Consider the following 25,899-nt stretch of genomic DNA (forward strand, 5'->3'; position numbering starts at 1 on the left):
CGCCGATTGATAGCTCTATTAAATTTACTGTTTAATTTGGATGCTACTGAGTTAAATTTACCGAAGACAAGCCCTGCAACAACACGGTACATCGGAAGACTGAGGAGGAAGTGTCGAAGGCGTTCGACTTCGGTGACTTCACAACAGAGTTCGAGACAAAAGAGAAAGAAGTGTCGTGTTCCAGCCATAATACTGGCCAGTGGCGCTTGTGGTTTAATCGTGAAGCTTAACAATTCCCAATCTTCTCAGCTTTTCTCGTTCACGCCACATTAGTAACTGTCAATCCACGCCAGCAAACGCTAAACGGATTCACACTTTAATTGTTTTTAGGTTGTAGCGCGCTGTGACGTAGTGAAGCTCACCACACCTTTTCTCCGCCTGCCATTAAACTTTCTGGTTCGAGGCTCTGTGGTCTGAGCCGGTGGAGCCAGCACCCGATCCCCGAAGCTTTCCACCAAAAGTTGCTAACACTAACTTACAACTCTACCGAGACGCGCGGCGGTGAAACACCCACGCTGTCTAATCCTTGGCTAGTCCGGCTGACTGACCCCCAGGGAGGGAGAAAGAGCTCCCCGGATATAGGAGCGAGCGATCGATTTTTGATTCACAAATCCTTCTGATCCAGCACAGCACAAGCGTCCATCGTCGGATCGGTTCGGATCCGTACGTGCGAGTTGCGGTTTGCAAAAGTGGTTTTCCAATATCTGAACCGTGTGAAGGTGTGTAGGCGTGCTGATCACCAACGGCCGGGCCGGCTGGTGCAGCGGGAAGCGCAAACAAGCGAGCAGACACGGCGTACGGACCGCCGGAGCCCCCGGAGCCGGCACACGGAGTGCGATAGTTTTAGTTAGAAATTGAAACATATGAAATACGTGACCGGCAAGCGATAATAGGTCTCTCGCACTGCCCATGTTCTTCGACGGGGTTCGGCTGGATGCTCTTACGGTGTGTGTGTGTGTGTGTGTGTGTGTGGTATACGAAGAGTGAATCGTCAATTCCATCGGTGGCTCTAGATTGCAGATCAGCCCTGCAATCGGCCACTGGCCGACACACTATCGCCTAGGGGTGATCCCAATGATGCCCTCCGGACCCAGGGTATCCATGGCGCATCGGGTAAATATTTACAGTATTGAAGAAAAGTATATCTCCAATCATTAACGTTGTTGTCGTCGTTACCGCAATTATCTCCAGTCATTCGCAGCAACGAGCACGCCGAAAGTCGTTCGGATATGATGAAAATCGGCCACCAGCGAGAGGCGTCGTTTGTCGAAAGCCACCGCACGCGTCGTGATCACAGAATATTGCGCCAAAAAGTTCAAATGCATTACCTTTTTGTGCCATCACAGTTTAATATAGCTGTTATTCGTTTTCAAACCGCCGGACCGGACCGAACCGGGCAATAGTGTGCATTCGCTTTAATCAACTTTTAAAGATACGCGCTTCTACATGAGAAATGTTTGTTTTACATGGTTTTTTGTTAAATTTTCGCTTTTATTTAGTTTGCATTAGTTTTACAACTGGATGTTTAGTTAGTTTTTTTAAATAATAGTGTTCTTTATTGAAGAACTAGGTGTGTCCAATCCCCTGATACACGTTCCTTTTCAGGCAACCCAAGGTGCCTGGGCCCTTAGACAAATACTAAAGCAAATACTTATTACTATGAACATTACGATGGACGTTTAAAGAACATTTACAAAACAAAACATTTATTGCGCCGAGCGGCGCTGGCGTTGGGCTGCGTTCCGCACCAAGCGCCGCACCTCCGCCGCTTCTGCCCTTCGCGCTGCTTCAACGGCAGCTCGTCGCCGTCGCTCCTGCTCCCGGTAGACGTTCCACTCGCACTGGAGCCTGTCGAATGATCCCGCGAGTGCCAGTAACTTCGCCTTCACTAACTGCTCCGGCTGAAGATACTGAAGCAGATGAATATTTCCCTTGCTGAATATGAATATTTCAACCGTGCGAACGATCCCGACACCAAGGCAACTATGTTGCCCTTCGTCCAGCCTCTGGCAAATATATACAAACGTTGCCTTTAGAACGCTGGGCAACATGTCTTTAGTGGGTTTTTTCCTCCCGCGTGACCAGCACCTCAAACTCGTCCAACGGAATACACACAGGATTGGCTTCTGTGAACCATTCGGACGATTTATCTAGAATTCTCTATATAAATTCTTCTTCTCGAAGAATTCTTCTCTATTTATCTAAATTTATCTAGCCAAGCTGGACCATGACTAAGAAGTTCTTGCGTTTCGCTGGAACCAACGGGCATCCGCTTGGCGAAAACATCTTTTCTTTGTATTTCGGTAGGGGAAAGTAGGGGAAATGCATTTACGCACGGACCGTGTGGGATTCACCCTTGCTGCCGAGGTCCTACCCTCTGAACCATTTTACCGGTTTTACTTCGGAAAGGGGGACTGTGCAAGTAGGAGCGAAAGCTTTATCTTCCCACCACTTGGTTTTAGTTTTTTTCTGCTTCTTCTTCCCCTTTTTTCCTGGTGCTCCTTGAGTCAGAGATAATAGTGCTAAAATCTAGGTATGCCTGTGCATGAATGTTGATTTGATTTAATCGCATTTGCTCACCCAGTCGAATTCCCGTAATTAGTTGTTTGTTGTTTTTTTGTATAGCATTGTCGGGATGAATCCAATTTTTTTATGTGCTCCGGCACACGCTTCACGACTTTCATCAGCAACAACCTGACGGTTGCCTCTGGGACAGTGCTGCCCGCCGTCCCCGAAAGGGTGGCTGTTACCTCAGCTGGCGTTGACAGCGGTGACGCCCACCAGCTGCCCCCTTCTGCTGCAGCTCTGGCGGATCTGCAGGCTTTCGCGAACTAACCGATGGTGGTCCCGATCGGTGGAGTCCTCGACCACCGCCGCGTATAGCTGGATGTAGATTCCTTCCCACTCCGGCTCTAGGCAACGAGTTGCTCTGTTTCACCGAGCGAGTTTGCGTCACCGTTTTCGATCTTGATCATCGTCGGGGGTGAGCGTATTAAGATAAAACCATCTCCTTTCGCCTTTCGCATTTCGCCGAGGTGGACGATACTGTTGTGACCGGCCACCGTCGATAGCCTCCACTTCCGAAAAACTCCTGGCCCGCACGGAATTCCGAGGGAAGAGGTCTCGGCAGCGATCCAGGCCCATCCTGAAGTCTTCCGGGAACTGTCCCAGGGATTCCTGGAAGCCGACAACTTCTCTAAGCAGTGGAAGGCGCAACGGCTGGTGCTTGCTTTCCATTATGTCGACTTCACGATCAAAAGTGTCTCTCTTTACTCTTGTTTCACACATTTCTTCCGAAGCGTACCTTACCGAACTGGAAAAACAAAAAAAAAACTGTTACGTTCGTGAAAATGTGCGATCATGATATTAATATTCAATTTACCTGATCCTTAACCTTCTAGACAGTTCCAAACGCACCATTTCCAAGTTCCGAGCCTCTCGTGTGTGATATCCTTATACTTTGTTACAATAACCACGCCAACTCCCGTAGCTCTCAGGCACAACCGTCCTCGTCTATACGACGGACTCTGCGCTCAACAATTCACACAAACCTTTGAACATTCTCATTCGTATACGCCACATCGGGTAATTTGTAAAATCAAAAAGCATTGTTCTACAATGGATAAACACTTAACTTCCGTTCGCTTTAAACAATTCGAAAATTGCGTCGTACAGCCGCCGGCTGCTGGGTTAATTGAAAATCATTGAGAACGAGAGTGTTTGACAGTTTAGGAAAACAATGGCATTACTAGGGCGTTCAATAAGTTCTTTGCCTCGATAACAGATGGTGCTGCTACGAGCCAAATTTTTTTTTGTTATATTGGCACAGTTTGGTTCATTCGTCATATGAACGTATGTGAAGTTTCATTTCAATCGGTCACTTAATTTTTTCTTTTACAAGCCATTTAGTATCGACATGTCACAGTATTTTTTACAATGGTAAAAATCAAGTATCGTGCAGTGTTTGAATTTTTATTTTTGGAATGTGGCAAAGGCAAAGAATTTTTTGAACAACCTAGTATGTTTGTGTTATCGGGGGTTCGGTCGTCTAACGACGTTACAGCTGGGCGAGGCGTTACAGCTGTTTGCTATTAATTCAAAACAGAAAATATATTGTTGCTCGTAGGGTTCTATGCATTCCTATGCTATGATTTCATATGTATGACATTTTTTCATATGCTTTTAAACATCAAAAACATGCTGTTCGGACTCTACAAACTTCCAAAGAACCGTTGTTGTTCAACTTATTGAAAATAACGATGGATTCGCTTTTTCTGTTTTTTCTTTTGCAGCAAAGGCGGTGAAACGCATTATTTACTCGTGGAAGCGTAGTCTATCCTATGGCTTAAAAATGGTTCAACGTATCAGTAGCCAGTTTTTTTGATTATCTTAAATTCTGAAATAGAAATACCTTTTTCTGTTATAACCCGTTTTCTTTACAGACAGTTCTCTAAACGGTGTAGAATAGCTGTCAACAGCCAACGTCATACGTGACAGACGCGATTTTTTTTTCTCGCCAATTGATCAGGCTGAGGGAGAACAGCTCATTCGCAGTGGATTAAGCGCAGTGAAAGATTTTCAATCAACTATCATTATGTCGCTCGTTTCCCATATTCTTCGTCGATCGATCTCGCAATCAATTGCTCGTCAAGCTCAAGTAGGTGGCCCGTCCGCGGTTTCCGGCCATGAAGGTAGGCAAGGTCCCTGGCACTAGGCATTCGGCCAAGGAGGTTACTTTTTCTGTTTGGCGTGCTTACATAATAGCATATGAAGCACAAAAACACCTAGTGGCAACGCCTTGTAACCGTAGATCGATCAATGTTTGGGTGATTTCTTTCAGCCGGTGGCTATAAGGTTTGGAAGAAGTTGTCCTTTTTCGTTGCGATGCCCGCAGTCGGTTTGTGCATGCTGAACGCTTACCTAAAGCACCAGGAAGAGCACGACCACCCACGACCGGAGTTCATCAAGTACGAGCATCTGCGCATTCGCAACAAGCGCTTCCCGTGGGGCGAAGGCACCAAGAGCCTCTTCCACAACCCGCATGCCAACGCGCTGCCGGACGGATACGAGCATTAAACGCCGTGATGCTGTGCCGAAAAACAGCCTGTTAAGCGTGGAGAAGTTCCAGAGGAACGTCAACCATATACGCTGCTTCTCGTCAACTTGTAGAGTCAATCTTAATAAATTCACATTCGTGTGAGTTTGTACGTGGTAAGCTATAATCTATTATTGCTCGGCTAAATATCCGAAAAATCGTTTCTTCCGGGAAGCGTTTCACTCACTTACGTAATTATGTGTTCAGCAGCCGGATAAGAAATAATTTTGTGTTAATTATCCTGCTGCTACACTCGCCGAGCGTTTCTGCCCTGCAGTAGAGGGTCCTTCTGTGCGATCAATGTTCGCAGAAAACTTCAAAAAAGAAATTACTTATTTTCTCAACCCAACAGCACTATGAACTGTTGGATGGACAGACAAGAAAATCGATGATTCATTTGAATTTAAGTTTACTTCCACTCAAACGTTGTTAACTTAAGATATTTTATTTCAAGGATCTGCCGTAGTGGCTATTTACAACTTGGTGAAAACGATAAGCATTATCATAATCATAATCATCACCGCCAAAAACGATATGCAGTGCATTTTGTGATTCTTTCGCTGGAATGCTTCCGTTTTCTGCAGCTGGCGTAGCCCATCACTAACTCGAACTTGAGCCGACTCGATATTGTAATCGATCCGATCGAGCACCGTTCCCTGTTCCTGTATCAACTGCGATATGTCTTTAAAAATGACATTCAGGTCAGTGATAGAGTTTGTCATACGTAGCACCTCGTCCTCGCGGCTTTTTAACATCTTTGTGTTGTCGGCCTGTAGCAACATTATCTGTTTCTGGTTGATCGTGAGCCCAGTAGCAGGAAGTTGAAAGAAATCATCTAAAAGCTGTTGATCATCCGCGTCTGTTGCATCCGTCTGTAGCTGCAGAAAATTGTCGAACGTATCGACCGAATTACGTGAACCGAGGTTTACTGTGGCAGCCGATGAACTGGCCGCGGTAGAATCATCATCCAAGTGTACTTCGGTCAAGTGATCGTCTTGCGCCATGCCGCGGTGTAAGGATTTATTCGTCTGCAGGTATCGGTACTGTCCCGTCAAGCCTTGCAGCACGTAGAGAAAGTGCTTCTGAATGTTTTGCACCATCATCTCTTCGGTGCCTGCATAAAAGGAAACAGTAGGAAAAGGTTGAAAAAAAATGAAATGTCTTACAAAATAGGTCGTTAGCCGAACAGATTCAACCAGGGGAAAGCAGGTTGAACGTAACGTTCTGTTATCTTACCGTGTACCGTTTTTTGTAATGATTTAACATTTTCGTGGCATGTACAGATCAGCGTTTTAATCTCCACCATGTAAGCTTCCATCTGGAAGAACGAAATTTCTGTACAGTCATGCAGTTTAAGCATTAGATTAGGCCCCACCTACCATGCCGCGATTGTGAGCGCTTTCGTCGCTTAGCACCGCCCGCACTTCTGCGGACTGCAGTTTCTTCACTTCGTCCACACGTTCCTGTATTCTGCATATTTGGGAACCGTTCAGAGAAACCACAAGGTAATTGCCTCCGTCGAATACTCACTTGAATAGCAGATAGTTTGCCTCATCGTACTTTCCAATCCATCGTGGCTGAAAGCTGGTTCTTCCCGGCGACCCCAGAAGCGTTTCGCTGTCCGAGTTCTGTGGAAAGAAAGCAAATCGGGTAGAGTAGGCCAAGTTTGACAAGCTTTTATGCCGATCTTGGGAGAGTACATTTTCGTATCCTACGTTTCGACTGTGCGTGGCATTATTTCGCAGCATATGGAAGAGTTCTGTAAGGTTCCGGTGGGACATTGCAAGCAGAGAATCAATGAACAAATGTAGTAGAGTGGCACTGCTGTGTTTGTTTTCTCGATGACTGCGATTTGTTTGTGTTTTCGTCACTAACTAAAAAGGAGACTATTGAATCGCTCAAAATCTATATACACCAACAACAACAACAACGTCACAAGCTTTCGACAGCTTGGACATCAAAATGTCATTCGTTGTGTCGCTAAGCCCGGTTAACATGGCATCTTTGCTAGAGAAAGTCTTGGCATTAGATACGTTATCGAATATGGCTTGAGATAAGCGGTACTTTTTGCAGCGGAAGCATTTGTTTACTTCTTGGAAGCATTTCATGGAAATCCTTAAGAAACCAGCTGCCCCAAAAACTCTACTGCCTAGACTTTCTCTAGCAAAAAATCGTTTGTAGAAGCACAGGCTATACAGAAACTTTGCCGCTGAAAGCCTATGGTCAACAAGCTTTTATCTAGAGAGGATATTCTGCACTTTGTTGTGAAATATTTCGCCGCTGAAAATATTTCAATTATGAACAAAAATTTGTATGCAATTTGTAAACAATCGCCTGATTGCGTCATGCTCGCTGATTCCATCCTCATCATCAATGATGATGATGAAATGATGAAATATATGAAAACTCTTACCTTATCAAACGCGAATATCGTGGGGAAAACGGTTTCAACATGTAGGCTCATTTGCTCATTATGTAGCCACAAGAATGCTGATGTCAATACATTTTCTTTCAAAAGTAAGTAATATTTTGCTAGTTCCACTGGTGAGATTAAACAAAACCTTTACGTCCTTGCCGTTATCGTTTCGCGTGATGTGTGACATCAGTTTTTACGGTCGGTTAGTTGATGTTGTGATTCTGACGTAGAGAAAACAGGACGGAAATTTGCATGATCGCTCATGAGCTGGCCCCCTTTTGATGCCTTGTCGGCGGACAAGGTGAACTACTGTCTGATTTTTTATCGCCCACGGCCCACGGTCTCTATATCTACGAAACGAACACAAGAATAAACAATAAAACCATTTAAAAACCACGAAGGTTGCTCTCCTCCGGTGCCAAGTCCACCAATTAGTTCTTGATATAACTTGCACAGTCCACTCCAAATTGATTGGCAAGGGGTCGCTGTAAAAGGATGCGGGGTACGGTACTATAGGCGAACGCTGATTGGTGGAACCTAGTTGGGCTCGACCGAAACCGGTTCCTATCAGCTAACGCAGCGCTCAGCGACGGTCGTCGATGGTAAACCCCATCACAGATCGCTAACCCCGCCAACAAATTCTATGTAATGTCGTCATGTACGTTGTAAGTAGTACCTAACATTCCTAAAATCGGCAAGCTAAGCGATGTTACCGAAAACTGAGCTACATCGGAGACCACGACAGTATGGTGGACCCGGAACATAAAAAAAAAAAAAAACGACTACCACACCTCAAAAGCAAGCTCAATTTAGGATTAGGACGTACTTCTAATCACGCGGCACAAAAGTACGGCAGGCTTTCTTCGCAGTTAACGGACGGGCGTCACTGATCACGTGATTTCGATTGGAGTGACGCCGTTTGGTGGATTTGCGATTGGAACTATTCCAAACCATATTGGACAACAGACGAATGTTTGTGACGCTTTAGCCAGGGGCGCCGTTCTCGATTTCAGAGTTCCGCGGTTGATCCTAGGCTTTCCTAAACATAGCCTACGTTACGTACGGTGACTAGGAAATAATCCTTAAGCTCCCTGTTTTTTTAATCTATTGTACCACTTCGTAAACATTTTTGTCTGTGCTCTGTTGCTCTGGGCGGTTGAATTTTGCGTAGCTGAAGATCTTCGACTACTTCCTCCCAAACACATGGATGTATTTACGTTTAAGCAAACAAGCACCACAAAAATAAAACATAAATTCCGCCAACCAGTCAGCCAACAGACCCGACACGAGGCACATTATCATTAGAGCCTTGGGGGCAACACAGGGCTTAATTTACCAACGTCAGCGAATTGAGGACTGAGATAATAAAGAATGAAGACAAAAACCCGACCCGAACCAGCTCGTAGAATCAGGAATGGAGATGCCCGAAAAGTGGCCCCAAAATTGGCGGTTTTTTGCGGTGTGGCGATGGCCGAAGTGCGTCGTGGACAACGAACCACCATCTTCGGGGGCCAACACGAACGGCGCACGAGCGGTCGGAACCAAGACCTTTAAGATACCCCCCTTCCCCTCCCATGTTGGTACAGGTTCAACTCGCCCGCCCCGCGCACTTAATCATTGCGCCCTGTCGCGTTGCGGTTTCGCGGCTGGAATGAAAACTAAGACGCAATTTCTATCCTCGGCACAACATTATATAAACGGCTAGAAGGTTGTCGCGGTGGTGCTGGTGGTGGTAGTGGTTGGGTGGGGTGGGGTGAACGAGAAAAAAGACACCATGACATGAAATGACCTCTGAGGAGCCCAAGGCACTGAAGTATTTGGCAAATTTCGGTTGTTTGGGCTGCTCCTTCTGACCCTGTATATAAGATGCGCAAGTGCGTCATTGCGTGTATACTTGGGGCTGGCGCATGGGTCGTCGTATGGGTCGGCGCAGACTGTTGTTGGAACGGTGCGGAGGAGCATGCGAGCCCCCGCTGTATCAAAGTACCGATGATTGGTTGCTCCGCGGTCACCGCTCTATCTCTCGTATCTGCCTATGCCCCCCAAAAATTATACAAGGTTTTTTCTGCAAAATGGTTCATCTTCTCTTTTACATTTTACCAGCCAACTGGTGTGTTATTGGTACCGTAAGCGAAGCGGCGTTAGTGGAGCTAGTGAACACGGGGCACGCCTTCGCGTGGAACAAGGCGGAACTGGCTGAGCGCAAGCCGCGGAGTCATCTCGATGCTGAATAGATTAGGGTCTGTCTGGGTGCAGCGAATCCTAGGAATAAATATTTTACACTAGGAGCAGCAGTAGCAACAGCAGTACCAGCAACATGATAAGAAAGGCTGTTGATAAGAGCACGGACTTGCATTGTTTCGAAAGGCAATTCTCAGCATCAGCAACATCAGCAGCGGCTGAATTCTGGATCACCCTTGGAAGGGCGGCGAGGGCAATGAAGGTAGTGTGTTTCAAGGACGAACCAGGATCGAGTTTCAGATCTTGATTAGTTTACGGAAAAGGTGCACACAAGTGTACGTTCGGTTGTTTACCCAGCACTGGAACCGCTCGATGATGCTTCGCAGCGGTTGAAACCGGTAACGGCCGCCAGGCCGTTTGGGGGCTTGTTACTAAGCTTACGGTATCCAAAACACTTGTCAGGGTGTGCTGACGAACACCAGCAGACGATCTGGAATTCAGGATAGTGTGGAGGAATGGTGGTGGCTGAGGAATATTGCCAAAAAACACATTCATGTTACAGCGTTTGATCAGTTTACGGAAAAAGGTGCGCAGTTAACAATTGGCGCGCTCTGGAACAAGATTGTTTTTCACTCGTCGACACGGTACGATACAGCTTGTTGTTATTATGATGTTATGATTAGCGATGCTTCGCTCACATCACCTCATCTGTATGCGTCATTCCTACCGCCGTTCACTGCGTCAACCCTTCTTTCCAGTTCTTTCCACTCCAGCTATGCTAGGAAGCTGTCAAGAAGCAGTCAACACCGTTATAGAACATTTCTCGTAAGGTCGCGAATCACCAATTTGTGTGTGTCTCTCTCTCTCTCTCTCTATCTCTCTCTCTCTCTCTATAATGTCTGTTCCACTAGAACCGTTTTGGTGCAACTAAGCGGTGACCTCGTTCCAGTCGGTTCCATCCGTCAGTTGCGTCTCACTTCACTGAATGAAACTGGATAGCGATCCCGGCACGACTACTGGATCCTCCGAACTTACTACACTCTACCGAAACACTGCCCTTCGATATGATAATATCTTTTAATAAAAATATTTTTCATTTTGTTGACGTACCGTAGCGAAATAGTACCTCGGATACACAGTACGTCTTTTAAATAACGTTTTTTTTGTTTGGAATTCGGATTCGGAAGGCAGATGAAAAGGTTATGGGGCTTTGTTGTGTCGGTAGCTTTACAGCCGTGTTGCAACCACTTGAATCGCTGGAATGTCGTCGTAAAATATGATCCTTTCAAGACCAATTTGAGCTACGGGCACAGGAAAGACTGTGACAGATCAGACGAATACAGTGGGTGGTCAACGACAACAAAAAACAAAAAAATCTCGTCACGTAAAGGACATACTGTGTCTGCTGTTGCTGGTCACATATTACAGAGACGATAATTTGACGGCGCCACGTTGAAAGGGAAAAAGGCGCCACGTTCGGAAAATTCCGGCACGGTGTCCGGTGTCACGTGACTCACAATATGGTCAATTACATCCGTACCTTACCGACACAACCGGAAGTAACAAATACCCGGTGCGATAAAAATACAGACACCGACAGAGTGCTCTCCAGATCGCCGGTTCTCGACACACGGTAGCAACTAGCACGCTTCTGCATTAAACAACAATTCAATTTATCCCAATTATCGACGACAATGTCTCACCGTGTGGGTTTTTTTTTATGACGGTGCTGCTTGCGCAACATGCAACTGGTTAGGGCGTAAACAACACCGATGGTCTGTTGTTTTGTATTGTTGATGCACCTAGACTATATTGAAACGATCTCTGCTCCTTGTTGCCCGCTGCATTGGAGTTGTAGAACGTTTGCTTAGATTTTGATAGGCGTTTATCAAGGGCGACATTTTGTGTTTCGAGATCATATTCTCGAGCTTAGGACTGGCGGAAGCCGAACTTGTCTGTCTCTCTGTCGGTTTCTCTCCGTCGGACATCAATCGCCAGTCGCCTTATCAAGCGAACGATTGGGTGGCCGCGTGTGCTTACACACATACCAACAGCAGCAAGTGGTTGCCATGTGCTCAATTATAAATCCGCAACGCAGGGCGGGGTGGGGTGGCTCCACCTGAAGAGCGCCGCGGACAGTTCGCGATCTGCCAATAACGGCACAGCCGCCACAGGTCGCCACGCTGGTATGAACGCGAGGGTCACCGAAACACACTCTTATCGCGGCGACCCCTATACGGCGGAGTGACGGAGCCGCCGGAGGCGTGAGTGAGGAGGCACACTGGGCCCCGGTTTCGGTCGTGCGCGTGGATGCCAAAAACCTGCGAAATCGGCTCGGCTTTGGGTCGGGTTAACAACGGACGCGGCAGGAACACGCGATCGCCATCGCGATCGCGTACTCGTCAGCGTGGTGGTAGGCGCCACGTCGTAGTAGTGGTGTAGTGGCTCCTGCTGCTGCTCGTGACGTGCACGGTGATGCGCGTTAACGTGCTGCGGTTCCGGCGGGAAGGACGCGACAGTAACAGGTGGCTGTGGCCGGTGCGAGGAGCGTACGATCGCGCGGCGCTTCGACCGACACTTTTTATTCTCGCGTCCGACGCGACTGCCCGCAGTGTCGATTCAGTCTTCAGCGGTGTACATCGGCGGGCTAAAGCGAGAGATAGCAAAAGCGCAAGTGCCAGTTCGACCAAGACCCTCGCCTAAAAGCGGGAGAGAAAATAATACATTCTGAGAGCTAGGCGCGGAACGCAAAAAGGCTCTGCTGGTTCACTGTCTTTTGGACACGACGCTACACTCTCTGCAAGTCAACAGTGGTGCGTAGTGTGAAGGCGAACCAGCAATTCTCTCGTCGTCGCCCGGTGCCTCTTTAACAAACGGGCACGCGGTTACTACGCACGGACCCAGAAACGGTAAGGCATCTGCAACTGGCGGCAATCGACGCTACCCTGGCGACCGGCGATCAAAAACGAGTCTATCCGATCAAACGCAGCAGAGAGCGAGACCTCAACCTAGTGTGTACTGAATCTGAAGGACCGCATCGTAGGAAGGGTCACGGCTTTTGGCAGTGCTCACGGGAGCTGGGGTTTTGCTTCTTTTAGGCCACCATCGCTGCGTGTGCCATCGCCGAAGGAAGGCCAACAGCCGGGCCACATGCCATGCCAAGTGTCTCTCGGTGCAACTACGTGCTCAAGACCCAAGCCACGCATTTTCGCACCCTCAGCGCCGTGTTTTTGTTGATGTAGTGGATCGCGGCCAGTGTGTCCCCGTTTGGCGTTTGGTGGCCCAAACGGCCTGTGGCTCTCCAGCTCTCCGCTCGTCCGCTTTCGCTCCTTCGCACGTAGCGGGGGGCGAGATCGACGAAAGGGAAAGTGTTTGAGTGTTCAAACCCTGGTCGGGGTTTCGTTCTTCGGTGTGACGGCGACGGCGATCCACTCTCCGTGTCGCCGGCGCCAAGCAATTTGTAGAAACGAGAAAAAACGAATGACATAGTGAAAAAGAGGCAGAAAGATAGAGAAAGAAAGATAAAACAGAAAGAAAAAAGGAGACAGAGTGAGGGAGAGAGAGAAGGGAAAGAGAAGGACGAAAAGGAGGCGAAAAGATAAGCGAATGTGCGGTGGGTAGCGTAGGAATTGTACAGTGTTCTACGTAAACATAAAGTTGCCCGCGTGTGTGTAGACGCCGACGCCTTCGTGAGCATTCCCCCCGGGTCGATCTAGTTTCTCAACAGCATTTCAACCCACTTCTAGCCTGCCTACAGCGCCAGCCTGCCGAGAGCATTTTCAGCCAACATCAAAGGATTCGAGTTTTTTGCAGCCATCTTCAACGTTTACATCCACAGCTCGCTGCTGCTCTACGATGGTCCTTCGAAGCAAGGTGAGCAAGCTTTTCTAAGAAACCGTTCTATTTTTCTGGCCTGTCTCATCTGGGAGGTCTCAAACTGTACCGGAAGATTGTGAAAGAGGAGAATTTTCGTTTTGTCACCCACTGCGAGGTAGCGGAACGCAGAACTTCCTGCCGGCCATGGCTGAGTTCAGTCACACGTCATCAAGTCTGCCTTGATAAACGCGACCTGTTTGGCATCATGTTCTTGGCAGCAAGAGACTGGTGCTAAGCTTCCTGCAACTGTCCCACTTACAGCCGCTATCAAAATGTGAGACATAAGAGCGAAGGATGGTCTCGTTACACGTGGTGAATGTTCAGTCAAATGCATCGCGCCGTGCATCACTGAAGGGCGTGTTCCGGAGCGGGGCTGAGTGGCTCAGTGTTCTGAGAAACTCACTTCCACGGTTCAGTGGTCCACCGCTCCACTTGGCATAATTGTTGAACAATTGGCAAATTGTTCAACTACCACAGCCTTGTACGCACACTACTCGTAGTAGGCTTTCGCATACCTAATGGTCCCACCATTTGGGCACAATAAAGTGGCAGTAGTTAACCCTCACCCTCAATCAGAACAGATGGCGCGCTGCGACCGCAAGATCGCCGGCAAACAGTACGAAAACAGTACAGATGCCTGGCATCGGACGAAGCGTTAAGACTGCTGGAGAAGATGGAAGAAGTTCGTTTTTTCTGCTAACTTTCCTGGTCCTGACCTCTGTTATCAGACACAGGCAACCTCAACTACATCACTTGCTCCATCCCGAGAACATTTGCCTACGGGCAGGGCATTTTTGGGTTTTTGCGTTTGACCTCGGTTTTGGCGATCCGGCCGAATTTTCAAATTCACATCAGTCATGCGAGTGATAGCAGGCTTACTTGAACACACACACGCACAAACACACCCATACATCATTTACAGGATGATAATCAACAGCCTGTGTCAGCAAACATGTCAAAGGAGCACAATATTTCTTGCAACCGTGGCAAAAAAATCGAACCTGATAAGTCGTTCAGCCCGACGGTCGTCGTTCGTTTTCTTTCGCTTATCGCCCTCCGCGAAAGCACAACATTTGTCGAACAGGAACGTGAAGGAAGTTGTGCAAACAAAAAGACCGCCGTGATCCGTGGGCCGAAGGGACATGGGAAGAAAAGGGTACGCAGGAGATGTTGATTTGCTATGGCAACAGCAATGAAACTAGAAAAGGTCTAAAAAAGTCACAAACTAAAAGATGACTGTTGAACGGCGGTTCTATAGACGAAAACAAATTCTACAACGAACGGTCTATTGATAGAAGCACATGATGTTATAATGTTATCTGTAACAAAGAACATATTCTAGTTTCTTCTTTTAACCTTAATCTTTCTTGTTCATAGACTCACTTTCTTGTTCACTAGTGAGTGTGTGACTTAGAATTAAACTGCGCCTGTTTGATAGGGGGGAAAAATTGTTTTAGATTCCATGTTTCGAGCAGTCGATCTCTTATCGACTACTACCAGTATACGAACGGTAAAACATACTACTTTTGGGAATTTCCAAATCGACTTATTGTACAGTACATGTCACTTATTTTGGCCTTTTTTGAATTGACGAAGTAAGCTATGTACTAGTGCGTACAGAGAACAGTGTAAGCAGCGGTATTCGCGCTTTGTTCGGCCAGAAAAAAACGATGCTGATAATAAAAAAAAATAACCTAGATAGCACCATATCTGCGTGACTAGCACGATTTCTCAACAATGTCTGGCGTCACCTGTACGTATGGCTACCTCACTAGACTGGTCTGTCACTGTTGGTTCCCTAAAGACGGTATCTTTCTTCGAATCGATATCTAAAAAAGGAGGTACTAGCAGCATATATATAATTATATATGAAAATTAGGCCATATTGCGTAGGAAAACATACGAGTATATAATGCCTCATCCTCGATAACACTAAAACTATGATGTTTCCTTTTAACATTGGAATGTAACATTAGAAACATTGAACAAGATCGGGTGTATATAACTAACAAAAGAAAAACTGTTACTGTTCGTTGTTCCATTCCTGGTTTAACTATTGTTTTCATTCCTGGTTTCGATAGCACTTGGTGCGCTATGTATTCCAGCATCAGCATAAACTTATCCAGCAGCTGCTGCAGAATCAGGTGAGGCTGTGCAGCGGCCATGGGTTCCAGCAGCAGACTGCACTCAAGGTGGAGGAGGAGGACAGTTTCCCGAAAATCTCCGATGCGCTCCCGATTGCTGCACCGTTTCCCATGAAGCTGGACCACGCCGCTGATGTGGGCGAACAGTTTAAGGTAAGCAAAGATTTTGTGGCCCTGGGCAGGTTCTTAGCAAAACTGACAAAATTACGAAGGAAGCATGACATGTTGCATCTACAACGCAACTGCGCATTGTGTATTGCCGGTCAAATCGGGTTAATCGAATTCAGCCACTTTGATGAATAACCGCTTACGGCGTATCAAAGAGTAAAGTGTTGGCCGAGTTGCAAATGAGGTGACTTTGTGCTCCGGACTCGGTGAATGCAATGCCTGACCTTGCACCTCTGCGCACCGCTCGTAAGGAGACGGCAGAAAATTGACATCGAGTGCTGATCGACTCTAACTTTGTTCCCTCTGCAGTACACCGACCTGAGCGTGCGTCTTGCGGCACCTCACCAGCTGAATCCGAAACCAGACGTAGATGACCTCGCGTTTGGCAAGTACTTCACCGATCACATGTTGCGGGTACCATATCACCGTCGCTTGGGCGGCTGGCAAAAGCCGGAGATCACACCAATGGAGAACCTGAACCTACATCCGGCGGCGAAGGTGTTCCACTATGCGATTGAGGTAGGGAACCCGTTTTTCTAGAATTTCTCCAGACTAACCCCCCAATGTTCCGCTAGTTGTTCGAAGGGATGAAAGCGTACCGCGGCTACGATGGAAAAATTCGTTTTTTCAGACCGGATATGAATATGGCACGCATGAACGTGACTGCCCACCGATCCGGTCTACCGACGTTCGAGAGCGAGGAACTGATCAAGGCGATGGCCCGGCTTGTAATGATTGACTCAGAGTGGGTACCACACACGGAATCCGCTAGCCTCTACATACGCCCCACTTTGATCGGCATTGAGGTGAGAATGAACGACCTATCAATCACTGCTTGATCTGTGCAAGCAGTTGTTCAAATAATTTACTCAATCGACAACTTAAATTTCGCTAGCCAACGTTGGGGGTTGCTTCGTCGGATTCGGCTCTGCTCTACACCATCTTGTCTCCGGTTGGACCATACTTTAAGCCTGGTGCCAGTGGGCTGAAACTGTACGCTGATCCAAAATACACAAGGTCGTGGCCCGGTGGCGTTGGTGATCGGAAAGTTGGCTCAAATTACGGACCAACGATCCATGTGCAAAAAGAGGCCCTACGAAGCGGTTGCCAGCAAGTTCTGTGGTTGTACGGCGACGATCATCAGCTAACCGAAGTGGGTGTGATGAATATTTTTATGCTGTACATCAAGGAGAATGGAGGTAAGATTCTACAGGCCAGTTGACGGAGTTGGCCCTTGTTTTACCGATTATTTTCCTTCATATTTAAAGAGCGTGAACTTCTGACACCACCCTTGGACGGACTAATATTGCCTGGAATCACGCGAGACTCTATCATTCGTTTGTGCCACGAGTGGGGAGAGTTTTCGGTTAACGAGCAGAAGTTCACCATGTCTATGGTGAAGAAGCTGACTAAAGAGGGCCGAGTAAGTATTCGAAAAGCGCAATAGTAGCCTTTCCAATTACATTCCACGCGGACATTTGTTTTTGTTAATTTGTCGCTCCCACCATCTCATAGCTTTTGGAACTGTTTGGCGCTGGAACGGCTGCCGTCATCAGTCCGATCGATTGTATCTCATACTTGGGTGAGGATATCTCCATACCGACGCAGAAGCATGACAATCCGGTGTTTCAACGCCTCTACAACACGCTCACCGACATCCAATACGGGAAGCTAGAACACCCGTGGGCGTACGTCATAGATTAACACGTTGTGTCTTCTTCTTTCGCAACATGTTTGCATTTATGCAAGTTATGCTGTGATTAAATTGGTATGTTACGGTAGATAGAGTGAAAAATACTGCGTTAAACGGAACTAGAGATTTAAAGTTGTTGGCCAACCGATGGAGAAGCGAGAGGTAATAGAATATCTATCCACAGCCTAATAGAGAAAGTAGGTAATAGAAAATCCTTCACAGTTTCGGATGTCTGGAACAATGGCCGAATTCAATAGGTAACTGCACTCAACTTCACTACACTTTCCTTCGTTCTTCGGTTTTTAAATTTTTCCCCACCTGGCCACTATTTACACTTCACTTCTAGCGCACTGCCGTTATCCGTTTTTTCTATCTAAACCTCATCTTAGTCTTACACGCATTCCGTTTATCAGCATTCCCTTTTCTTGCCTGTATATACAACATTAGTTATACTATTAGAATAATTTTCTCATGTTGTTAGCCGCTGACATTTAACTAATTTAACACTTACACCAACAATACAACAGCAACATCATTCATACCCTTCTGGCTACCACCAGGAAAACAATTTGCGTAACAAATAGGAGTTCAAAATTGTCTCGGCTCTAAATGTTTTGTATTTATTTTTGATGCATGTTTCTGTGCTGTACAAGCAATAATGCTGTTCTTCATACCAAGCGAAGATGAGCCAATTCCGATTTCGTTTGTACTTCCGGTTAACAATGTATGTTAGAATAACAACAAGGCAGGTTGTTGTATATATGTGATGTATTTTATTGGCAACCATTCAAACATACAGGAAAAGTTGGTTGGTGAAGGAAGGGTAAAATGGAGGAACCCAATGCCATTTCACTAGCAGTAAAAGACTTTCTCTTGCCATTTCACCTACGGTGATGATTTGCGAAAATGACAGACTAGATACGAATCAGCGACATCGATGATTTTACCTTTTTGTGGTTGAACGTGCATTTACTAGGATTTTAAGGAGTAAGTCATTTTCATGCAAAGAGCATAGCTGACAGATCAGGAGCGTTTGAGGCTTTGTTGCAGAGGCATGCAGCTGGCATGCAGAGTTGCTGGCTCATAAAACACGAACGCATTTAGCTAAATTCAATAGTCCGGATGAAGTGTGCCGCGAAAACTCGTGGGCGAAAAGTGATACGGCTGGAGCGGTCCGCAATGTGATGTGATTTGAACTGCTACACAAAGTGAATTGCGTTAAAGTGCCACTCACCCCAACCGTGTTGGTTGTGGGACTTTTTGTTGTGATAGGGTATGTTTCCATTTAATTTCCACTGAGCATAATGATGAAACAAAACTTTGCATCTAAACAAGCTTACATTGAAAATGTACATTTATTTCATTTCATTTATTTTGTATTTTTAGTAATTTTTTGTTTTAAAACAACAATGTTGTCGTACAAATGGAGAAAAAAGTGCATTTCACAACATATTTGTCTCTTTTTGTACATATAGCGAAAAAGAGCTTGCTTTGTTTATGGAGCCGATCCTGATTGTTGGCTTAGGTATACCAGAAAAGGGTTTAATAGTGACTAACGGACGGAGCGACTAGCGGCCTTGCGCACATACCTTTTGTGGCTCCTTGACAAGCGTTAATTTTAGGTTAGTCGATTTGCCACATATTTGCTATGTAACTCGCGATAGTAATAGTGCAAAGACATGGCAAAATTATACAAATAGAAATAAATAAGGAAAAAGAAAATTTACAACCTATTTTTGTGTGTCTACCATTTGCTGCTAAACAATCAACATCGCTGACGATCGTCCTCAAAGAACAGCATACTCAGTTCATTTGGTAATGAACCGAGAAAATAAGTATCGCATAAAGATTGCCACACTGCTTTTGATCTTTTACTTTTGGCTAGAACTGTTCATTCTCAATGTATCCAGCTCTAAGCATTCCAGTTCCAAGCGATTGAACTATTGCTTCGCTGTAGCTAGAATACAGCCTGAAATATTTAGCATTGTTCTACGTTTGTCCTTTACTGGTTAGTTCTTGGCGTATGCGATTTAATGCATATAATACTGAGGCATAGAGGTAAGTAGCATTTTGATTTTGAACTTGTTTGTGATTCCGACCGAGTAAAATGTTTGTACTTCTAAGTGGGCATCACTGTCACCAACATCTTTGTCAAATTCGTCAAAATACTAATTAGTGTTTGCGATACGGGTCCTTTTGAAAACAGTTAAAAGTGAATTTCTTGTTTTTCATAATGTTTGAAAGTATTCAAAAACGCAATTCCATGAATCCATTCCACTTCACTCTATTCATTTATACTCTAAATTTCCGAAAATGGGGATTGGAACCACCAACCCCGTGCGTAAAACCCACTAACCGTTACAGAAAACAACAGAGATTAACATTGTCTCCAGTACAAGCCAAGACCGCTCAGTGGTGCGGACACCACGAAATTGGGCTGCCGATTTTACCTATATTAGCAAAGGCTGTTCCATAAGTTCGTTAGTCGATAAGAAAAACACATTTTTATGCTTTGAAATACACTTAATTTTTCAATATGACCTTCCTGAACATCAATATACTTGTTCCAACAAGACTCCTTATGAATTCCATCCCTGAAGTGAAAAATTGGAACGCCTTCGAAATACGCCACCGCAGCTGTTATGACGTCATCATTTGATAATTTGACGCATTCCACGCACGATTTTTTTAAATCTGAAAACAGATGGAAGTCGCTAGGGGCCAAATCTGCTGAATATGGTGGATACTCCAACAATTCGAACTCTAATTCACGGATTTTTGCTATTTTCAAAATGCTCTTGTGACAGGGTGCATTGCCCCTATGAAAGAGGATGTTTGTCTTCTTCAAACCGGGTCTTTTTTCACAAGTTTTCTATTTCAGTTGGTCTCAAATTTCAGAACAATAATCAAAATTTATTGTTTTATCAGTTTGCAAGTAATCCGCTAACAAAATACCATTCGCATTCCAAAAACTGGTGCCCTTTTTGGGCGATTTCTGGACACGAACTCGTTTCAGGGTCGAAGAAGCAGGTTGACACCACTCTTTATCCGCTTGTTTTGATTCAGGATCATGGTGATAGACCAAAGTCTCATCCATAGTGATGATTCGATGCACAAAATCCACTTTATCCTATCGAAAACGCTTTAAATTTTGTCAAGAAAAATGCATTCGAATGTGTTTTTAGCGAACGCGGTACCCATTTTGCACACAGTTTTCTCAAACCCAATACTTCACTCAAAATATTGGTTATACTGCTCAATGAAATGGCTAGGCCTTATACTAAATCTCTTTAAGTGATTCGACGATTTTCGAATACGATATCCTGTATTTTTTTACGATTTCAGGTGTTGTGTCTGTTTTTTACGTTTTTGACATGTATCGTCTTGAAGTACGGCCACGTTTAAACTCAGAAACCCCCCTTTTAACCCCTTAATTGAAGGCGAAGAGTCCTTATACACGTTCAACATTCATTCATAATTTTCCTTTGCTTTTAAACGCTTCAAAAATAAAAGTTAAATTACTGCACGATACTTGATTTTTTCCATTGTAAAAAAATACTGTGACACGTCGATACTAAATCGCTTATAAAAAAAATTAAGCAACCGATTGAAACGAAACTTCACATACGTTCATATGAAGAATATAACAATAAAACAAAAAAAAAATTGGGCTCGTAACAGCGCCCTTTGTTACCGACCATACGAACTTATTGAACACCCTAGTATGCTGTTATTGAGTTCTGTATCAACTCGTCTTCTAGGGTTAACGCTCCTCATGCACTGGATGTGGGTAAGCAAGACAACGGCTGGACAAAGCAGAGAGGGAAAGCTGATAAGCGCTGCGAATGGCAGAGCAGGATAAGGATAGTTCGAAAGAGAGGGATATAATATAAAACCAGCGATCCTCCTGTCATTGCGATGTTTTTGTGGTTTGTTTACCGTGCAACACACTTCTTCTTTCACTGACAGACTATGTGGTTTCCGCGAAAGTAGAGTTATTATCACTGACATTATCACTATGGTATGAACCGGTTTCTCGTTTGAAGACGTCCCTTTTCGTATGGAGTTCGAACTTTCTTGAATGCTTTCTCCATCTGGTGAAAACCGCAAAGGAAATAAGAAGCAGACCAGTAAACCCATCACTGCAATCAACTTCTGTTTGTTGTGGGACAAAGTTTTCATTGTGATTTTATTTTTGTCGAATTTCGAAAATTCCGGTTCTTCTGATACAATACGCACATTAGTTATTGGGAAGGAATCTCAACTACCAGCATGAACGCTGTTGAACAGGCATGCGTTCCGCACCTAGCGTTATTTATCAAGGAAGACGCGGTCATCGACGGTGCCAATGAGATCCTGAAGACTATCAAGCCGCATTGGCACATCAAAGACGTGCGGCATAAGGTTAGTATTTGTTAGGCCATGTAATTTGTTTAGTTAAGTGTAAGGCAATGTTGTACCTTAGCGTTGGTAAGTTTTCTCGTCATTCAGTCTACTTCGATCATCAATCTTCAGAAAGATACACTAACAATTCTTAAATCTGTTATAGTTATTAGATGCGTCGATTCACAAAGCTTTGTGTCACCTCTGGTGCTAGATCAGCTTGGTAGCACAGGCGCTGGGCAGGCACAGCTTCCGAGTTGCTCGTTTCGGCCAGTGATGGTTGAATCAGTTTATTGCTGTCGTTCGAACGTGATCTCGACAGTGAAATTCGGCACATAAATCACAATTCAACTGTAAAAACTGGCTTATCACAACATCACGTTACCGCGCTTATCAAGCCGCTTCTCGTGGCTTCACCATCACCTAAGCGCTAAACGAATAAGAGCGAACTCATTATAAGCATGAGCCTTATGTTAGTGCAAATACAGCTTAAAGCATAGACCTTAATTGCAGTAAATGTTCCCCTCCCGTAACACCTCACGCTATAGTCATGTTTTCATTGTCTTTTGATACCAGACGGGTAATGCTCATCCAGCCTTACTTTGTGAATTTCTTTCTAGAATGGTAAACATTTCATAACGCCTTGCTATCGAACACCTTTGTAGGAATTATTTAATCAGATCACCGACAATTACCTGACGAAATTGGCAGTGGCTCCTCAATCCGAATGAACAATAGACTATTGGGGTTTTATTGGGCACCATTTAAGATAGGCCTCGTTTGCCACAGTGTTATGCTGTATTACAATGGCAATGATAACAGCGATGATAAGTTTGAATTAAAGATGTAAATAGCAACCGAATGCGCTGGCAGACTCATCATGGTTATCGCATGTCGTCGCATGAGCTTCTTCATCCACACTAGGTCATCAGAAATGTAACGAACTACCACATCACAACAATAGTAAGGTGTGGACCCATTTTGACTTTATTTTGTTGGAGCATGTTTTTTTTGTTATTTTACAGGAACGGACGTGTACCGTACAGCTCATGATATTTGAATGGTATCAATTAACTTTTTTACTCTCGTTTACTCTGCGGCACAGATGTTTACTGATGGTATCACGAATAAGCTTGTCGGATGTTTCAATCAACCCAATCAAGGCGGTGTGAGCCGCGGAGACACAAGCAAGACATTCGACCCCGATACGGCAGTGACGGAGGATGTTATGCTGATTCGCGTTTATGGCAACAAAACGGATCTGCTGATCGATCGGCGAAAAGAGACTGAAAACATCTTGTTAATGAACAAATATGGTTACGCTCCCTCCATCTATGCGACGTTCGACAACGGCTTGGCGTATGAGTATGTACCCGGGACGACACTAACCCCAACCAGTTGTCAAGAAGAGTATATCTGGCCCCTGGTGGCCCGTCGGATGGCTCAAATGCACAAAGTGCGGCCTATTCCCTTGACGGATGAAAGACCGGCGTTGGTGGCTAAGATGGACCAATTTTTAGCGTTGATTCCGGAATCCTTCAGCGATGCTGCTAAAGACAAACTGTACGTTGACAAGGGAAATGAGTGGCCAACACATTACATTCGTTCTGTTTTGAGCTAATTTTTCTCTTTAAGGGTGTGGAAGGTATTTCCGAGGGTCAGCGAACTACGGGCAGAATTTGGCGATCTGTATGCAAAGCTGCAGCGCTTGAACAGTCCTGTAGTCTTTTGCCACAATGATTTGCTACTAGGAAACGTGATCTACGACAAGACACGGAGCAGAGTCACCTTCATTGACTACGAGTATGCGGGCCTCAATCACCAGGCGTTCGACATTGGTAATCACTTCACGGAGTTTGCCGGTGTCGCAGAGATCGATTACTCCCGATATCCGTCTAAGGACTTTCAAATGCGCTGGTTGCGTGAATACCTGGAAGAGTTTATCAACGGGGAAACAACGAATACCTCGCCTATAGTTGAAGCAGATGTGCAGCGACTGTATGTGCAGGTGAATCAGTACGCTCTGGCGTCCCATTTCCTGTGGGCTGTTTGGGCACTCATACAAGCGGAGCATTCAACGATAGACTTCGATTTCGTGCAGTAAGCTCGACGTTCCGTTTTTAGTGCAATAGAATGTAACAGCAGACTGTACTAAAAGGTTTTGTTTTGTTGATTGCAGGTTCGGCGTCATTCGCTTTACCGAGTATCGCCGAAAGAAGGATGAATTTCTAACACTATGCGCCGACTAGAGTTTAAAAGTGTTATGGGTGCTACAGTCACGCATTGGCATTACTATTATTCTTTGTCACTTCGTGAATCATCAATAGTTTAGCTGGCCATTCGAGCAGACATTCCCTTATATCCCGACTGTGCTCAAATCAGCTATCCGTATTGCATTACTCAGTATCAATATCGAAGTACAAAGAGTAAACGTATCGCGGAAACCGTTTGAAGCTGGCAAAACGTTTTATTACTGTAAGTTATTACTTATCAATCATTCATCACATCATTACTTAACGAATGCTAAACTAGGCATTCCTATAGACATGCCGGGCAGCGCCGTTAACATCAGTCTTTTATAATATTGGTTCAAACGGGTTATCTTGCTATAAACTAGGAGCAACGAAATATATGATTATATCTGTAGCACTGCATCTGTTTAATTAACTGTTGGCACGGCGATTGTCGTGTACTTTTTCATACGTTTAAAATATAAATCAATAAAAGCTTACCTCTAAGCAGCTGGATGATTATCTGTGCATTATAGCAAACATAATTTTTTTAATTTCTTTCTGGAAACGGCCCGTTCTCATGATCTAATTCATGCAAGCAATTTGGCACGACCAGGAGTCGCAGCATGGATCTTACGCATAAGAACTAGGACGACATGCGCACTCACTTCTCTAAATAAATAATATAAAAACAAACAAATAAATACCGTCGGCGGACGGTAAGTCAGACATTCTAATAGCAATTGCCTAAACAATATGGAAAATGCGCCCTGATTGCTATAATTTGGTGCTCGCCATTAAAAACGTTTTATTGGTTTGTTTCTCGGGAGTTTAATGTCACCGACCAACAGAGCGCGCTGTACGACGCCGACGGATGAAAAGTGTGTATACCTACAGGGTGTTTTTTAACGATGCATGATTTCATTTGGTTATAAAAAAAACGGCTGAATATTTTCTAATGGTTGAACATTTGTTTGAAAGGTTTATTCCTTTCATTTATTTGGAAAAAATTATGTTGGTCAAATGTTTACCACGATTGGCTTGGCAGTAGCTTATTCGGTCGAACTATTTTTGAGTACATTTTCGGTTGTATCTGGTCCTATTTCGTCAATACCAACTTGAATTTAGTTCTTGAGGTCACCGATAGTTACTCGTTTGTTCTTGTAACATGAATATCGATTGTGGCTGTCGCTGTATGGCACGTAGCGCCGTCCTGTTGAAACCAAATGCCGTCCAAGCTGCAATTTCGCCGAAAAACCAATCAGCCAAAATCCGCACCAAACAGTCACTAGTTGTGGGTGCATTGGCTTCTCTTGCACGAATAGTGGGTTTTCCGAACCACAATACTGTTAATTAACATAGCCACCGAGGTGGAAATGAGCTTCAATGAAATGTGCTTTTGACGAATGGTTTGACGACCTACCACTTTGGAAATAAATTTTTAATATTTGCCCACTTTTCTGCAACCAAAATTGTATTTTATACACAAATGTTATGAATGAAGCTTTCAAACAAATGTTCAACGGTTAAAAAATATTCAGCCGTTTTTTTAGAACACAATGAGATCATGCATCGTTCAAGAAACACCCTGTATATCTACGCATGTATGAATATTAGAACTGGTGCATGTATTGTACGTGTCATCACGAATGAGTGGCGAGAGTGCCCTTTTCTCACTGAACGAACTGCGGCTGCCATCGATTTGGCGTTCC

At 45.0% G+C, this 25,899-nt stretch overlaps 4 protein-coding genes across 4 annotated transcripts; 3 read left to right on the forward strand and 1 right to left on the reverse strand.

The window, feature by feature from the left end:
• Positions 1-4,503: 4,503 nt before the first annotated feature.
• Positions 4,504-5,215, forward strand: LOC128267909 (cytochrome c oxidase subunit 6A, mitochondrial-like). The gene is made up of 2 exons (XM_053004866.1): positions 4,504-4,691; positions 4,841-5,215. Exons 1-2 carry the CDS (start codon positions 4,595-4,597, stop codon positions 5,074-5,076), a joined length of 333 nt encoding a protein of 110 aa, XP_052860826.1. The 5' UTR covers positions 4,504-4,594; the 3' UTR covers positions 5,077-5,215.
• Positions 5,216-5,554: 339 nt separating this feature from the next.
• LOC128268697 (syntaxin-16) lies at positions 5,555-6,954 on the reverse strand. The gene is made up of 5 exons (XM_053005892.1): positions 6,796-6,954; positions 6,626-6,723; positions 6,475-6,565; positions 6,332-6,413; positions 5,555-6,209 (listed from the first exon to the last, which is right to left on the reverse strand). Exons 1-5 carry the CDS (start codon positions 6,874-6,876, stop codon positions 5,569-5,571), a joined length of 993 nt encoding a protein of 330 aa, XP_052861852.1. The 5' UTR covers positions 6,877-6,954; the 3' UTR covers positions 5,555-5,568.
• A 5,348-nt stretch (positions 6,955-12,302) lies between these two features.
• Positions 12,303-19,306, forward strand: LOC128278156 (branched-chain-amino-acid aminotransferase, cytosolic). Its single transcript, XM_053017213.1, has 8 exons — positions 12,303-12,601; positions 13,439-13,565; positions 15,650-15,865; positions 16,190-16,399; positions 16,456-16,686; positions 16,776-17,079; positions 17,149-17,303; positions 17,396-19,306. Exons 2-8 carry the CDS (start codon positions 13,548-13,550, stop codon positions 17,582-17,584), a joined length of 1,323 nt encoding a protein of 440 aa, XP_052873173.1. The 5' UTR covers positions 12,303-12,601; positions 13,439-13,547; the 3' UTR covers positions 17,585-19,306.
• A 2,349-nt stretch (positions 19,307-21,655) lies between these two features.
• Positions 21,656-24,601, forward strand: LOC128267360 (ethanolamine kinase). Its single transcript, XM_053004181.1, has 4 exons — positions 21,656-21,977; positions 23,062-23,519; positions 23,592-24,056; positions 24,136-24,601. Exons 1-4 carry the CDS (start codon positions 21,846-21,848, stop codon positions 24,203-24,205), a joined length of 1,125 nt encoding a protein of 374 aa, XP_052860141.1. The 5' UTR covers positions 21,656-21,845; the 3' UTR covers positions 24,206-24,601.
• The last annotated feature ends 1,298 nt before the right edge of the window (positions 24,602-25,899 follow it).

This window comes from Anopheles cruzii, chromosome X, assembly GCF_943734635.1.
Source record: "Anopheles cruzii chromosome X, idAnoCruzAS_RS32_06, whole genome shotgun sequence".
Lineage (NCBI taxonomy): Eukaryota > Metazoa > Arthropoda > Insecta > Diptera > Culicidae > Anopheles > Anopheles cruzii.

What these genes read in the sequence shown, in the direction of transcription:
- LOC128268697 (XM_053005892.1), bottom strand. Translation starts at nt 6,876, where the DNA reads ATGTCCCACCGGAACCTTACAGAACTCTTCCATATGCTGCGAAATAAT. An exon ending in GCAAACTATCTGCTATTCAA is followed by an intron (nt 6,566 to 6,625) that starts GTGAGTATTCGA and finishes CCAAATATGCAG; the next exon opens with AATACAGGAACGTGTGGACG. An exon ending in GCGCTCACAATCGCGGCATG is followed by an intron (nt 6,414 to 6,474) that starts GTAGGTGGGGCC and finishes TCGTTCTTCCAG; the next exon opens with ATGGAAGCTTACATGGTGGA.
- LOC128267360 (XM_053004181.1), top strand. Translation starts at nt 21,846, where the DNA reads ATGAACGCTGTTGAACAGGCATGCGTTCCGCACCTAGCGTTATTTATC. An exon ending in TCAAAGACGTGCGGCATAAG is followed by an intron (nt 21,978 to 23,061) that starts GTTAGTATTTGT and finishes TCTGCGGCACAG; the next exon opens with ATGTTTACTGATGGTATCAC. An exon ending in GATGCTGCTAAAGACAAACT is followed by an intron (nt 23,520 to 23,591) that starts GTACGTTGACAA and finishes TTTCTCTTTAAG; the next exon opens with GGTGTGGAAGGTATTTCCGA.
- LOC128278156 (XM_053017213.1), top strand. An exon ending in ATGTGGGCGAACAGTTTAAG is followed by an intron (nt 15,866 to 16,189) that starts GTAAGCAAAGAT and finishes TTCCCTCTGCAG; the next exon opens with TACACCGACCTGAGCGTGCG. An exon ending in CCACTTTGATCGGCATTGAG is followed by an intron (nt 16,687 to 16,775) that starts GTGAGAATGAAC and finishes AAATTTCGCTAG; the next exon opens with CCAACGTTGGGGGTTGCTTC.
- LOC128267909 (XM_053004866.1), top strand. Translation starts at nt 4,595, where the DNA reads ATGTCGCTCGTTTCCCATATTCTTCGTCGATCGATCTCGCAATCAATT. An exon ending in CGCGGTTTCCGGCCATGAAG is followed by an intron (nt 4,692 to 4,840) that starts GTAGGCAAGGTC and finishes GATTTCTTTCAG; the next exon opens with CCGGTGGCTATAAGGTTTGG.